Source organism: Emys orbicularis, chromosome 9, assembly GCF_028017835.1.
Source record: "Emys orbicularis isolate rEmyOrb1 chromosome 9, rEmyOrb1.hap1, whole genome shotgun sequence".
Lineage (NCBI taxonomy): Eukaryota > Metazoa > Chordata > Testudines > Emydidae > Emys > Emys orbicularis.
Genome location: NC_088691.1, coordinates 45,592,483 through 45,608,749, shown reverse-complemented (window position 1 = coordinate 45,608,749; position 16,267 = coordinate 45,592,483). Strand labels below are relative to the sequence as shown.

The 16,267-nt window shown below is 48.6% G+C and overlaps 1 protein-coding gene across 1 annotated transcript in view; it reads right to left on the bottom strand.

Moving 5' to 3' along the window:
* LOC135884090 (fibrous sheath-interacting protein 2-like) overlaps window positions 1-16,267 on the bottom strand; it is a 35,863-nt gene that overhangs the window by 9,719 nt on the left and 9,877 nt on the right. Inside the window, exon 2 of the mRNA XM_065411386.1 lies at window positions 11,433-11,933. Within this exon, the coding sequence (XP_065267458.1) occupies window positions 11,433-11,933 (501 nt within the window). The remainder of the gene's footprint in view (window positions 1-11,432; window positions 11,934-16,267) is intronic.

Below are 16,267 nucleotides of genomic sequence, written 5' to 3'. Positions count from 1 at the left end.
GTCGTGCGACTGGTAGATTCTGGATATACACCTGGTGAAACCAGCCCCAGGAGCAAACACCCCAGAGCCAGGGGGCAGGGCCCCTATGCTGTACCGATCTCTAGCTGAGGTTTTGGGCTCCTTGTGGCTTTTAGCAGCAGTCCCCAGGCTGATCTAACATATACTGGGGACTGGTCTTGCACATAGCAGCCTCCAGATTAGAAGAGTTCACGGTCAACTTTTATTCCCTCCCCTCCCATTTAATGCTGTGGGCAGTTGGGCTGGACCCAGGATCTGGCTCATAATGTTCAATAGAATGCTAGCCTGGGCTGCAGCAGTGCCACAGATAGGAGAGCACAGCTGCAAAGGGGCTGTCATAACTATAAAGGGAAGGGTAACACCCCTCCTGTGTACAGTACTATAAAATCCCTCCTGGCCAGAGACTCCAAAATCCTTTTACCTGTAAAGGGTTAAGAAGCTCAGGTAACCTGGCTGACACCTGACCCAAAGGACCAATAAGGGGACAAGATACTTTCAAATCTTGGTGGGGGGAAGGCTTTTTGTTGTGCTCTTTGTTTTGGGGGTTGTTCGCTCTTGGGACTGAGAGGGACCAGACATCAATCCAGGCTCTCCAAATCTTTCTGAACAAGTCTCTCATATTTCAAACTTGTAAGTAAACAGCCAGGCAAGGCGTGTTAGTTTTTATCTTTGTTTTCTCAACTTGTAAATGTACCTTTTTGCTAGAGTGTTTATCTCTGTTTGCTGTAACTTTGAACCTAAGGCTAGAGGGGGGTCCTCTGGACTCTTTAAGTTTGATTACCCTGTAAAGTTATTTCCCATCCTGATTTTACAGAGATGATTTTCACCTTTTTCTTTAATTAAAAGCCTTCTTTTTAAGAACCTGATTGATTTTTCCTTGTTTTTAGATCCAAGGGGGTTGGATCTTGATCCACCAGGAGTTGGTGGGAGAAAGGAGGGGGGATGGTTAATTTCTCCTTGTTTTAAGATCCAAGGGGTTTGGATCTGTATTCACCAGGGAATTGGTGAAGAGTCTCTCAAGGCTACCCAGGGAAGGGAATTAGCACTTTGGGAGTGGTGGCAGTGGACCAGATCTAAGCTGGTAGTTAAGCTTAGAAGTTTCATGCAGGCCCCCACATTTGTACCCTAAAGTTCAGAGTGGGGAAGCAGCCTTGACATGGTGGCAGAGCGGTGGGATCATTTTAAACCAAAAGCCAGTAAGATTTTTTTTTCTCCTTTCTAGCTGCTTGGAAAGCAGAGCTGAAGGTAGATGCATATCTTATCTCTCCTTGCCTGAAGGCAGAGGTGTTAAGTTTTTTTAACAAGGGTCTTTGTTAAGAGAAGGAGTCAAGCAGTGAGCAAACAGCTGGCAAAAGGAATTTACAAGCTGAATTGTTTTTTCTTTCTTTCTACCTCTCGGGGATAGCTAGTTAGAAAGTCTCTGTTACCTGAGCAGCCTGAGCTGAGTGCATCCCAGTTTCAGTGAACTGCAGAGGGCGTGTGACCCAGCACAAGAAAACAGGAAAATGAGTACCAGTGACGTAGTTAACAAACTAGAACTGGTCAGACTAGAAGCAGAAGAAAATGAAAAGAAACATCAGAGACTGCTCCAATTAAAAAAACTCGAGAAAGAAGCTGATGAGAGAGCTATGGAGCAGAGAGAAAGAGAAGAGAAAGCCAAAGAGGAGGCCCATGAAAGAGAAGAAAAAGCCAAAGAGGAGGCCCACAAGAGAGCTATGGAGCTGAGAGAAAAAGAGATGAAGCATGAACTGGAATTAGCACGGGGTAGGCTGGATATACCAGCCAATCCTAGCAACCCCTCTCCAGGTACCACTTCCCATCCCAGAAAATTCCCCACCTACAAGGCAGGCGATGATACTGAGGCCTTCTTAGAAAATTTTGAAAGGGCCTGCCTTGGGTACAGCATCACTCTGTGCATGGTAGAGCTGAGGCCGCAGCTCAGTGGACCCTTAGCAGAGGTGGCGGCTGAAATGCCTAAGGAACACACGAACAGTTATGAACTTTTTAAAAACAAGGCCAGAATCAGAATGGGGCTAACACCTGAGCATGCCCGTCGGCGGTTCAGAGCCCTAAGGTGGAAACCAGACGTGTCATTTACCCGACATGCCTACCACATTGGGAAAAATTGGGATGCCTGGATATCAGGAGCAAATGTTAAATCTACGGAAGAGTTGCCCTTCCTAATGCAAATGGAGCAGTTTTTAGAGGGTGTTCCTGAGGAAATAGAAAGGTACATCCTCGATGGGAAGCCCAAAACTGTAACCGAGGCGGGGGAGATTGGAGCCAAATGGGTGGAGGTGGCAGAAAAGAAAAAAACTAGTAGCAGTTGGAGCGAATATCAGAAGGGGCAACCCGAAACAAAACCTTACCACCGGGGACAACCCAAGGCCCCACCTACCTCCCAAGGGAAACCCCAGATGCCTTCTCACCCCACCACACCAGTCTCCACCAACCAACATCGCCCCGGTGATACCTTAGCAGGGCAATGTTTTAAATGTAATGAACTGGGACATATAAAGGCTTATTGCCCCAAGAACCCCAACTGATTACAGTTCATTACACCACAATCACACCAAAGATCCCCAGACCCAGATGCCTCTCTCATACCCTCAGAGCGAAGGGAAACCTTGAGAGTGGGCGGAAAGAAGGTTATCACTTGGAGGGACACTGGGGCACAAGTGTCGACTATCCACCAATCCCTAGTGGACCCCAAACTCATCAACCCGGAGGCTCCAGTGACAATTCAACCCTTCATGTCACAGTCTGTAACCTTGCCTACAGCCAAGTTGCATGTCCAGTACAAGGGCTGGTCAGGAATGTGGACTTTTGCAGTCTATGACAATTATCCCATCCCCATGCTGCTGGGGGAAGACTTGGCCAACCATGTGAAACTAGCCAAGAGGGTGGGAATGGTCACCCGCAGCCAGGCTAAGCAAGCTTTCACCCCCATCCCTGTTTCTGAGCCGTCCACCAGGTATTACCAGAGACCCAGACAAAGGTGGTGGAACCGGTGTGACGTTGTGCAGTCTATATGGTTTTATAAAAACATGATAATAAGTGAATGTAACGTAACTGGGATATGCTTCATGCAAAAGGTCTCTTGTAAGGTATCATTACAAAGCTTATAATCTACTGAGTTTGATCATCTGATTTGTATAAATGTACCACTCTTGTATCTAAAACTAGAAATATAAAATGTAACTCTGAGGGCCTATTGTAATTATGTAAAGTGTGGGCCATTAATGATGGTTTGGAATCTTGATGACTCCCATTGTCTGCAGATGGCTGTTTACCTGTGAGTCTCCCTGTATATGTGTGTGCTGGCAAGTGAGTAATGAAGTCTTGCAGTGACATGTGATCAGGTCACCTGAACTGGAATCCATCTTTAACCTGGTGCTTTTCCAGTGAGGAGGGGTGGAAACCCAGAGGGACAAAGGGTTCCCGCCTTATGCAAAAGATATATAAAGGGGTGGAAGAGAACAGAGAGGGAGAGGAGCCATCATGAAGAATCCCCTAGTTAACACCTGAGCTGCAACAAGAGCTGTACCAGGGGAAAGAATTGTGCCCAGGCCTGGAAGGTGTCCAGTCTGAGAAAAACTTACTGAAACATCTCTGAGGGTGAGATTATCTGTATTCAGTTTGATTAGACATAGATTTGCGCATTTTATTTTATTTTGCTTGTGACTTACTTTGTTCTGTCTGTTACTACTTTGAACCACTTAAATCCTACTGTCTGTATTTAATAAAATCACTTTTTATTTAGTAATTTACTCAGAGTATGTATTAATACCTGGGGGAGCAAACAACTGTGCATATCTCTCTATCAGTGTTATAGAGGGCGAACAATTTATGAGTTTGCCCTACATAAGCTTTATGCAGGGTAAAACGGATTTATCTGGGTTTAGACCCCATTGGGAGTTGGGCATCTGAGTGCTAAAGACAAGCACACTACTGTAAGCTGTTTTCAGGTAAACTTGCAGCTTTGGGACAAGTGATTCAGACCCTGGGTCTGTGTCTGGAGCAGACTGGAGTGTCTCATTCAGCAAGACAGGGTGCTGGAGTCCTGAGCTGGCAGGGAAAACAGAAGCAGGGGTAGTCTTGGCACATCGGGTGGCAGCTCCCAAGGGGGTTTCTGTGATCCAACCCGTCACAACCGGATCCCCTGCCAACGACTGCAACAGCCGTAGTGGATCCAATCCCAGAGACCCAGCCAAAGCCAGTCCCAGAACCGGAACTGGCAACGCAACCAGCGCCAGAACCGGCAACACAACCAGCGCCAGAACCATTGCCAGCACTGAGTACAGCGTTTGCAAACCCGTGTACAACTCCAACGCCAGGGGGCACCAGCGAGCCTGAACTGGCAGAAGCAGCAGATAACCCTACCCAAGAGGCTCAGCCAGAGCCTGAAATACAACATAGTGCACCAGCGGACTGCGGTTCACAGTCAACGGAAACAGCCCCAGCACCTGCATCGCTTCCAGAGGGACCAAGCCCAAGTCCACAGTCCAAGGAGGAACTGATGTCTCCAGCATCAAGGGAACAGTTCCAGGCCGAGCAGGAAGCAGATGACAGCCTTCAGAAAGCTTGGGCGGCGGCATGGAGCATCCCACCGCCTCTCAGCTCTTCTAAACGATCCCGGTTTGTGGTAGAACAAGGACTTTTATACAAGGAGACTCTTTCTGGTGGGCACCAGGAAGACTGGCATCTTCAAAGACAGTTGGTAGTTCCCACTAAGTATCGGGTAAAGCTCTTGAGCTTAGCCCATGATCATCCCAGTGACCATTCTGGGGTGAACAGAACCAAAGACTGGTTGGGGAAGTCCTTCCACTGGGAGGGAATGGGCAAGGACGTTGCTAATTATGTCCGGTCTTGTGAGGTGTGCCAACGAGTGGGAAAGCCCCAAGACCAGGTTAAAGCCCCTCTCCAGCCACTACCCATAATTGAGGTCCCATTTCAGCGAGTAGCTGTGGATATTCTGGGTCCTTTCCCAAAGAAGACACCCAGAGGAAAGCAGTACATACTGACTTTCATGGATTTTGCTACCCGATGGCCGGAAGCAGTACCCTTAAGCAACACCAGGGCTAAAAGTGTGTGCCAGGCATTAGCAGACATTTTTGCCAGGGTAGGTTGGCCCTCCAACATCCTTACAGATTCGGGAACTAATTTCCTGGCAGGGACCATGAAAAACCTGTGGGAAGCTCATGGGGTGAATCACTTGGTTGCCACCCCTTACCACCATCAAACCAATGGCCTGGTGGAGAGGTTTAATGGAACTTTGGGGGCCATGATACGTAAATTCGTAAATGAACACTCCAATGATTGGGACCTAGTGTTGCAGCAGTTGCTTTTTGCCTACAGGGCTGTACCACATCCCAGTTTAGGGTTTTCACCATTTGAACTTGTGTATGGCCGCGTGGTTAAGGGACCATTACAGTTGGTGAAGCAGCAATGGGAGGGGTTTACGCCTTCTCCAGGAACTAACATTCTAGACTTTGTAAGCAACCTACAAAGCACCCTCCGACACTCTTTAGCCCTTGCTAAAGGATGCTCAGGAAGAGCAAAAGGCCTGGTATGATAAACATTCCCGAGAACGGTCCTTCAAAGTAGGAGACCAAGTCATGGTCTTAAAGGCGCTCCAGGCCCATAAAATGGAAGCGTCGTGGGAAGGACCCTTCACGGTCCAGGAGCGCCTAGGAGCTGTTAACTATCTCATAGCATCCCCCACCTCCAACATAAAGCCTAAGGTATACCATGTTAATTCTCTTAAGCCCTTTTATTCCAGAGAATTAAAGGTTTCCCAGTTTACAGCCCAGGAAACAGATGACGCGGAGTGGCCTGAAGGTGTCTACTACGAAGGAAAAAGGAATGGTGGCGTGGAAGAGGCGAACCTCTCCGCGACCCTTGGACATCTGCAGCGGCAGCAGATCAAGGAGCTGTGCACTAGCTTTGCGCCAATGTTCTCAGCCACCCCAGGACGGACCGAACGGGCATACCACTCCATTGACACAGGTAATGCTCACCCAATTAGAACCCCACCCTACCGGGAGTCACCTCATGCCCAAACTGCTATAAAAAGGGAGATCCAGGACATGCTACAGATGGGTATAATCCGCACCTCTAACAGTGCATGGACATCTCCAGTGGTTCTAGTTCCCAAACCAGATGGGGAAATACGCTTTTGCGTGGATTACCGTAAGCTAAATGCTGTAACTCGTCCTGACAACTATCCAATGCCACGCACAGATGAGCTATTGGAGAAATTGGGACATGCCCAATTCATCTCTACCTTAGACTTAACCAAGGGGTACTGGCAAGTACCACTAGATGAACCCGCCAAGGAAAGGTCAGCCTTCGTCACCCAGGCAGGGGTGTATGAATTCAACGTACTCCCTTTCGGGCTGCAAAATGCACCCGCCACCTTCCAAAGACTTGTAGATGGTCTCCTAGCGGGATTGGGAGAATCTGCAGTTGCCTACCTCGATGATGTGGCCATTTTTTCTAAGTCATGGGCAGAACACCTGGAGCACCTGGAAAAAGTCTTCGAGCGCATCAGGCAGGCAGAACTAACTGTTAAGGCTAAAAAGTGTCAAATAGGCCAAAACAGAGTGACCTACCTGGGGCACCAGGTGGGTCAAGGAACTATAAATCCCCTACAGGCCAAAGTGGATGCTATCCAAAAGTGGCCGGTTCCAAAGTCAAAGAAACAGGTCCAATCCTTCTTAGGCTTGGCCGGATATTATAGGCGTTTTGTACCACACTACAGCCAAATCGCCGCCCCACTGACAGACCTAACCAGAAAGAAACAGCCAAATGCAGTTCGGTGGACTGATGAGTGTCAAAAGGCCTTTAACCAGCTTAAGGCGACACTCATGTCTGACCCTGTGCTAAGGGCCCCAGACTTTGACAAACCGTTCCTAGTAACCACAGATGCGTCTGAGCGGGGCGTGGGAGCAGTTTTAATGCAGGAAGGACCGGATCAAGAATTCCATCCTGTTGTGTTTCTCAGCAAGAAACTGTCTGAGAGGGAAAGCCACTGGTCAATCAGCGAAAAGGAATGCTACGCCATTTTGTACGCGCTGGAAAAGCTACGCCCATACGTTTGGGGACGGCGTTTCCAACTACAAACAGACCATGCTGCGCTACAGTGGCTTCATACCGCCAAGGGGAATAACAAAAAACTTCTTCGGTGGAGTTTAGCTCTCCAAGTTTCGATTTTGAAATACAACACATTTCAGGAGCTTCTAACAAAGTGGCTGATGCACTCTCCCAGGAAAGTTTCCCAGAATCAACTGGTTAAACATTGTTCTTGGAATGTGGAACATATTGTTAGTTTTTGTATGTCTAAAGGTGCATGTGTCTTATTAACTCTGTTTTCTCCTAGAGCTCCAGGAAGAAATCACAGCCAGTGTGGAACCGGCTGTCCAACACTATCTGTGATTTGGGGGGCGTGTCATAACTATAAAGGGAAGGGTAACGGCCCTCCTGTGTACAGTACTATAAAATCCCTCCTGACCAGAGACTCCAAAATCCTTTTACCTGTAAAGGGTTAAGAAGCTCAGGTAACCTGGCTGACACCTGACCCAAAGGACCAATAAGGGGACAAGATACTTTCAAATCTTGGTGGGGGGAAGGCTTTTTGTTGTGCTCTTTGTTTTGGGGGTTGTTCGCTCTTGGGACTGAGAGGGACCAGACATCAATCCAGGCTCTCCAAATCTTTCTGAACAAGTCTCTCATATTTCAAACTTGTAAGTAAACAGCCAGGCAAGGCGTGTTAGTTTTTATCTTTGTTTTCTCAACTTGTAAATGTACCTTTTTGCTAGAGTGTTTATCTTTGTTTGCTGTAACTTTGAACCTAAGGCTAGAGGGGGATCCTCTGGGCTCTTTAAGTTTGATTACCCTGTAAAGTTATTTCCCATCCTGATTTTACAGAGATGATTTTTACCTTTTTCTTTAATTAAAAGCCTTCTTTTTAAGAACCTGATTGATTTCTCCTTGTTTTTAGATCCAAGGGGGTTGGATCTGTATTCACCAGGGAATTGGTGAAGAGTCTCTCAAGGCTACCCAGGGAAGGGAATTAGCACTTTGGGAGTGGTGGCAGCGGACCAGATCTAAGCTGGTAGTTAAGCTTAGAAGTTTCATGCAGGTCCCCACATTTGTACCCTAAAGTTCAGAGTGGGGAAGCAGCCTTGACAGGGGCACAGTCTGGCAACTGGTGGTGTAATCTAGTCCCCTGCATCCTTCAGCATAAAGGGCTCGATCCTGCAATATGGTGCATCTCCTGAGAGGGGCCGAGCCTGCCCCTTTCCCCTGAGCCAGCGGAGTTGAGGAAGCTCAGTGCCTCACGGGAATGGCCCATGTTGCAGCCTGCAGCATCTACTAGACTGATGTGGGTGCAAGGTGCACCCCACAATGCAGACTGCTTCAGCCTCCCTTGGCCATCCTGCCCAACGCTGCTCAGGGAAGTGAAGCCAGGGAACCTGGAGAGCATAGCCAAGAAAATGAGCCTCTAAAGTGATCACCTACAAACTTGATGTCAGTGAGTATTTCCAGCTGAGAATGTGTGGGGAGCTGGGGATATTTCCTGGTGACAGAATAAATTAACGCTGCCATGCAACTGTGGAGTTTGGTCCCACTGAGCTGTGGAGGACACAGGGCTCTGGTCATGAGAGAGGGAAGAGTTGGGTGGAGGCCTGTGTTATCTCCCATAGAGCCCCCATAAAATCTAGACTGAGCCAGGACCGGTGCTACCATTTAGGCAAACTAGGCGGTTGCCTAGGGCGCCAAGATTTGGGGGCACCAAAAAGCGGGGAAGGGGGGCGGGGAGCTGCCGCAGGGCTGGGGGGGGCGCAAGGTGGAAGTTTCGCCTAGAGCGCGAAACTTCCTTGCACCGGCCCTGGACTGAGCCCTGCCTGGTACCTCTGGAGACTCCTGCTGGTCATCTTTGGGATTAGCTCTGCAGGTTGATAGGCCCACTCCTGCTGGTGAGTCACCCACCATCAATTCTGCTCCCAGACCCACCTCACTCCAAGGATCGCCGCATCCTCTTCATGACACAGCCCTCCGGCCATGTCACGATCTGGGTTCCCCCCTTCCAGGGGCAAGTGCTATAGTCCAACTGTTCCACCACTTCCCCAGTGGGGACTGCAGCCAATTGTCTAGCCACTTCTCGGCAGCCCCAGTACCCTGTTTGCCCTTGCCCCAGACCCTCAGCCTGCAACTCCCAGCCACCAGCCAGAAGCTCTTCCCTAGCTCCCCTGATCCCTGCTAGCAGCATTGCTTTGTCTGTGCTGGCTTCCCTCCATCTGCAAGGCAGCCAGTCCTCCCTCCTTGAGCTCCAGGGAGTAACTGACACTGCTCTTGCTTGCAGCTCTTCTTAAATGGGTTTGCCCGGCCCGGAATGGTTGCTCCTCTCAGCCCCTCTCTAATTGGCTGCCTCCTGCACAGCCTCCCTAGGGCTCTATTAACCCCTTCGAGACCAATGTGGGGCCAATGCCCCATCACACCTGCACTCAAACACAGACCCTCTCTTGTTTCCACCACAGAAGCAGTTACCTTAAAAGTTTGCTGTCCTTGTTTAGAGCAGACACATCTGTGCTCGAGGCTGAGCCAAGGACTCTCTGTTCCAAGTCAGGGAGGGGACCGTGAGTTAATATTGTGTCTTTCACACTCTGAAGAATAATTACAATTATTTCAGGCAACATTTCAGCTCCTTGGCTCACTCATCTTTGCCCTGCTTCTATTCCTTGCCTCTCTTGGTCCCCTTTTGTTACATTCATGGTCACCTCACCTGAATGCTCCTGCCCCAGAGAGGAAACTCAAGGGTAATGAAGGAATCTCATTGTTGGGCAGGTACAAAAGCAGTGATGCATATATTTCTGTGACCTCAGTGGTATTCACAACACCTCTCCTCGTTAGTAGCATTTATACATTAGGGAGTTTAAATTTTTTCACTGGCTATTCAGGTTAAAATAATATAACAATAAAGCAATATGGCAATGAGGGAGGTGGACACCTGTGGAGCTCTAATCCAGAGCTAGAAAATAACCTACATTAAAAATAAATTTAACCTAGAGGACTCATAATAAAGAGTGGCTCAGACAAAAGGTGGGAGTCGCCATGCAGGATGAGAGGACAGGTAGGAGTCCAGATGAGCTAAACAAGCCCTTTATGTTTCCACTGTGTAGTAAGATGTACAGGGTGGCATCTACAAAAGTACTTAGGTGGCTAAACCCCAGACTTAAGTGCATTAATCTTGGGTTTAGGCACTTGAGTCCCAGTTTTGGCTCCTCACAGAACTCCCACCAAACCCTGTAGCTGGCTTAACTCACTTGGTGCCTAAATGTTCAGGGTGAAAATTCCCTTTGAGCCAGTGTTTCTACCTCTGGGCATTCATGCTGCTGCCTCCCATAAGGGGTCCACACGCTTGTCTTGTGCCTAAGCCCAGGGGAAGACAAGCGTTCGGCTGCCTACGTCGCATGCAGGGCCCAGTCTGGTAGGTGTGCTCGGAGGCTGTCTCCTGGATCAGGGCCCGTTTGGATGCTGGTAGGAGATAGCACACACCTTATAGCCCGGTGATTAGAGCACTCACCTGGGATGTAGGAGAGTCAGGTTCACTTCCCTCTTCCAGAGGGGGAGAGGCTTTGATCAGGGATCCTGAGAGGACAGTTCTCTGAGCTATGGCATATTCTGGGGGTGAGGGGCTCCTTCAGTAAATCCTCTTGAGGCTGTTCCACGGTGGCTAAATAATGAGCGCAATTGGAGCAGGGGTTGATTGGGGGAGTATTCTCCTGAGAGGTGGGAGGCCCCTGTTGAAATCTTATCTGCCTCGCTGGCAGAGAGAGGGAAGTTAGCCTGGGACTGCCACACCCCAAGTGAGTGCTCTAACCACTGGGCTAAAAGTTACAAGGTGGGCTCCATCTCCTCCTGGCTTCTGTGGAGTGTATTCTTAGGTGCCTATTTCCCCCCATTCAGAGTAGATGGAGCTTAGATGCCTCACTCAGCTTTGTGGATTGCACCTGTGATTTTTCTAGGCACCTAAAAGTCAGGCGCCATGACACTCCGCATTGCACCGCCTAAGTCCCTTCCTGGATCTCACCCCCCTCTTCATATGTTCAGGTACATTTGCTGGTTGATATTGACTGAAAATTTAATTACATAGGGACTCCTTTTTCTCATCGTTAAGGGGGATCTTAAACATGACATAGCTCTGATCTCTGCTCCACTCCCCTGTTAACTATTGACAGCCCTTTGTACGAACATTTCCAGACTGCGAGGGTGAGCTGCTCGTCACATTATGGGGCAACAGTCCTGCGCTCAGTGACATCAGTGGGAGTTTTATCATTGACTTCTATAGGGGTAAGACTTGACCAAGTGTCATCAGGGGAACTAGTACAAGTTTCACATACTCCACTTACCTTGTATTGAGCTTCTTTCCCAGTTGATGGGGTGGCAATTAAATTATCCTGTGTACTAGCCGAAGGGAGAAGGCTCAGATTATCCTGGTCATCTTTTATTTCTCTGACGATATCTTCAATATCATCAGGAATCGAGTTTGACAAGGCTTGGCAACACTTGCTCAAAGACAGAAATTTCTTCTGGCTGCTAGTGCTTGGCCTGACTTCTGGCAATGAGGCTTCACTCTCATATCGCTGCTTCTCCAATGGACGAGCAGACGCCATGTCCTCTCTCCCTGCTGTATCTGGCGGTGATTGGCTCTCAAAAATCAAAGAGGATTCTACTTTTAAAATTTGTTCAAAAGCTGCCTCTTCCTCCTCCTCTTGCTGCTTCACCTTTGCCTCAATATCATGGGTTACTAGTCGCATGATAAGGTCCTGCTGGTTCTCTACATCTTTTAAAAGCTCCACTTTAGCTATGTCAGGTTTAAACATGTCCCAGAATGAATTTCTGCTGACAGGCTGAAATTGAAGAGAGAGCTTTTGAAGAGAGCTTAATTTCAGTCAGTTTTCTTATGATTTTTTTCTACTGTTCACTAGTTAGAGAGGAAATAAATGGAGGTGTTTTTAGACTTGCATTTGGATAAATTTTTTTCACTTCAGTTGAGAACTCAGAAAAATCCTGATTTTTTCTATTAAAAATATTAGCTAAAAAAACCCCCATGGGAATATGAAAAATATTGTGATATAGCATGGCCAGAGGGCAGCAGGAGAGTGATAGATGGGAGATATGTAAGCCCCAGGATGATGAGAGCCTTATTCCCTGTAGAGGGAAGAGAGGCTACTACATATTAATTAGAGCACCTGAAGCCAATTAAGCCAATTAGAGCACCTGAAGCCAGTCACCTGATAACCCCCCCCCCCCCCCCCCGCTTCAATCAGACAGTTGGAGAAGTTGAAGCAGAGTGGTTTTAGTGTTGGAGCAGAGAGCAGTTTGAAGGAGAGCAGTTTGGAGGGAAGCAGAGGAGAGTTTGGAAAAGCGCTGTGGTGGGCCAGAAGACCAAGACCCTAGGTAAAGGGAAACCCGGCTTGTACAGAGCAGAGGGACTCCACAGGCACAAGGGGTTGGGAGAAACCTTGTCCAAGCAGAGAGAGGGCAGGAAGCCCCCAAGCTGAAGGGCTGGAGAGGGAAGTAGCTCAGGGGAAGGAATCGCTCGTCAAGTGGTTTACTGCTATCCCTAGGGCCCCTGGGCTGGGACCCGGAGTAGAGGGCGGGCCCGGGTCCCTCCCTCTTCACTCCCCTTCTCTGGGATACTAGTGGGACAGTTAATACCCCAGATCAGGGATGAGAAATGGCGCCCTGAACACCCCCACAAGAAGAGAAAGCGCGGGACCCATCATAGTAGTGCTGGCAATTTGCCACAATATGTAAAAAATCAAATGCATGTGTGCTTGCTATTTTGAGTGCATTTGTCATGGACTTTAAGGCCAGAAGGGACCATCATGATCATCTAGCCTGACCTCCTGCTCATCGCAGGCCACAAAACTTCACCCACCCACTCCTGAAATAGACCCCGAACTTCTGGCTGAGTTACTGAAGTTCTCAAATCATGGTTTAAAGACTTCAAGTAACAGGGAATCCATGATTTATAATAGTTTAAAGTGACCCGTGCTCTATGCTACAGATGAAGGCAAAAAAACCCCACGGTCTCTACCAGTCTGTGCTGGAGGAAAATTCCTTCCCCAAATATGGCAATCAGTTAGACCCTGAGCATGTGGGCAAGACCCAGTAGGCAGACACCTGGAAAGAATTCGCTCTAGTAATTCAGAGCCCTCCCCATCTAGTGTCCCATCACCAGCCACTGGAGATATTTGCTGCTAGCAGTTGCAGATCGGCTACCTGCAGTCCCATCACACCATCCCCTCCATAAATTTATCAAACTCGGTCTTGAAATTACTGATCAATTTAGGGCATGGCTACACTTGCAGATGTAGAGTGCTTTGAGTTAAACCAGCCTTCAGAGAGCGCAGTAGGGAAAGTGCTGCAGTCTGTCCACACTGACAGCTGCAAGCGCACTGGTGTGGCCACATTTGCGGCATTTGCAGCGGCATTGGGAGCAGTGCATTATGGGCAGCTATCCCAACTTCTTCCCATTCTGGCACTGTGGCTTGTGGGAAGGGGGTGGGGGGTGCAGGGCATTCTGGGTCCTGTCCCAACACCCCATGTTGCATCGCTTCACATCCCAGCAATCCCTGTGCTTCCATCCACATTTGGCGCCGTCTTTCAACGTTTTTTGTACTGTGCGCTCTGTCTTCCCTTTCGGTCTGCAGGAATGGAGCCCGAACTGCTGAGGAATATGCTGACGAGTCTCGCCAGCACGTCACGTTTGGCAGTTGAGTTACTCGTTAAGATCCAAACTGACAGTGAGGACTCTGATGATGATATTGACTCGAGTAACGCATACGACACAAGATTGCTTGTGGCATTCATGGACATACTCACCACCGTGGAATGCCGCTTTTGGGCTCAGGAAACAAGCACTCAGTGGTGGGATCACATCGTCATGCAAGTCTGGGATGACGAGCAGTGGCTACAGAACTTTCAGATGAGAAAAGCCACTTTCATGGGACTGTGTGATGAGCTCACCCCCCACCCTGCGGTGCAAGGACACGAGATTGAGAGCTGCCCTGATGGTGGAGAAGCAGGTGGCAATTGCAATCTGGAAGCTGGCAACTCCAGACAGCTACCGATCGGTCGCTAACCAGTTTGGAGTGGGAAAGTCGACCATTGGAATCGTGTTGATGCAAGTTTGCAGGGCCATTAATTGCATCATGCTCAGAAGAACCGTGACTCTGGGTAACGTGTATGACATTGTGGCTGGCTTTGCACAAATGGGTTTCCCTAACTGCGGAGGGGCGATAGATGGGACGCATATTCCAATTCTGGCACCAGCCCACCTAGCCTCCGAGTACGTTAATCGGAAGGGCTATTTCTCTATGGTTCTCCAGGCGCTTGTGGATCACCGTGGCCATTTCATTGACATTAACGCAGGCTGGCCTGGAAAGGTGCATGACGCATGCATCTTTCGGAACACTGGCCTGTTCAGGAAGCTGCAAGCCGGGACTTTTTTCCCAGACCAGAAGATCACCATAGGGGAAGTCAAAATGCCCATTGTGATCCTTGGAGACCCTGCTTACCCTTTAATGCCGTGGCTCATGAAACCCTACACCGGGAGTCTTGACAGCAGCAAGGAGCGGTTCAACAACAAGCTGAGCCGGTGCAGAATGACTGTGGAGTGTGCTTTTGGCTGTTTAAAGGGCCGCTGGTGCTGTCTGTATGGGAAGCTGGAGCTGGCCGATGACAGCATCCCCATGGTTATATCTGCGTGCTGTACCCTCCATAACATTTGTGAAGGGAAGGGTGAAAGATTCATTCAGGCATGGAACTTGGAGGTTCAGCATGTGGAGACTGAATTTGAACAGCCAGAGAGCAGGGTTATTAGAGGGGCCCAGCGCAGGGCTGCAAGGATTAGGGAGCAATTTGAGGCTGAAAGCCACCAGTAATGTTTGGTACCCTGCACAGGAGTGAAGTGCAGTGGTTCCAATGCTAGTAGGAATCTGTGTTTGCTACTCTGACTTGCAGTTTCCTGGGCTAAGGTATCTTTATGCAATAATAAAGAATGTTTTCAAAGCCAAAAAATCCATTTATTGAAAAGAAAATTCATTTATTGAAAAGAAACACAACTGCCTGGGAAACAGAAAGGGCAAGGGGGTGGGGTGGGGAACGGTACAATCACAGATTTGTGTATGTCCTGTTATCATACTCAGCCTTCCTGTCTGGAGTGCTGTGCAATGAGTGCTGCACTTCAGGATGGCTATAATGCATGATGATGGGGGTTGAGTGCAATGGGTAAGGGTCGTAGTTTTCAGAGCTGGGTGGTGAAGCTATAGGTGTTGGGGAAAGTGGGTTGGAGGTGACATGGGGGCACAAGGGAAAGAGTTTTGGGACAAGGGCTGCAGGGGGGGCAGGGGTGCATGGCTACGAGCACCTGGATCGAGTCCGCTTGGTGCTCCATGATGCTTATCAGCCGATCCATGCTTTGCTGCCGGAGCTCCGTGCTTTTGTGACGGTGCTCCTCATTCTGCTGGCGGATCCTCCTTTCACCCTCCCTCCACTCCTGCGCTTTTAGATTCTCGTTAAGTGACTGCTGCATTACTTCATGCAGCATGTCATCTTTGCTTCTACGTGGCCTCTTCCTAATTCTTTGCAGTCTTTCAGCCGGTGATAACATGGACGGCTGAGATCTCAAGGTTGTATTTGTAAAAGCAAAATGCAACACTTAACAGAGGCAGCATTGTTCACATCAGACAGAGCAATGATTCCCCCATACTTAAGGGCAAGCACAGTCTACACAATAGCATAATTTGCTCATCCATAAGCAAGCACATATAACCCACGGGAGCCCCAAAATGGTGAAAAGGACAGGAGTACTTGTGGCACCTTAGAGACTAACAAATTTATTAGAGCATAAGCTTTTGTGGGCTACAGCCCACTTCTTCGGATGCATATAGAATGGAACATATATTGAGGAGATATATATACACACATACAGAGAGCATGAACAGGTGGGAGTTGTCTTACCAACTCTGAGAGGCCAATTAAGTAAGAGAAAAAAAACTTTTGAAGTGATAATCAAGATAGCCCAGTACAGACAGTTTAATAAGAAGTGTGAGAATACTTACAAGGGGAGATAGATTCAATGTTTGTAATGGCTCAGCCATTCCCAGTCCTTATTCAATCCTAAATTGATTGTATCTAGTTTGCATATCAATTCCAGCTCAGCAGTCTCTCGTTG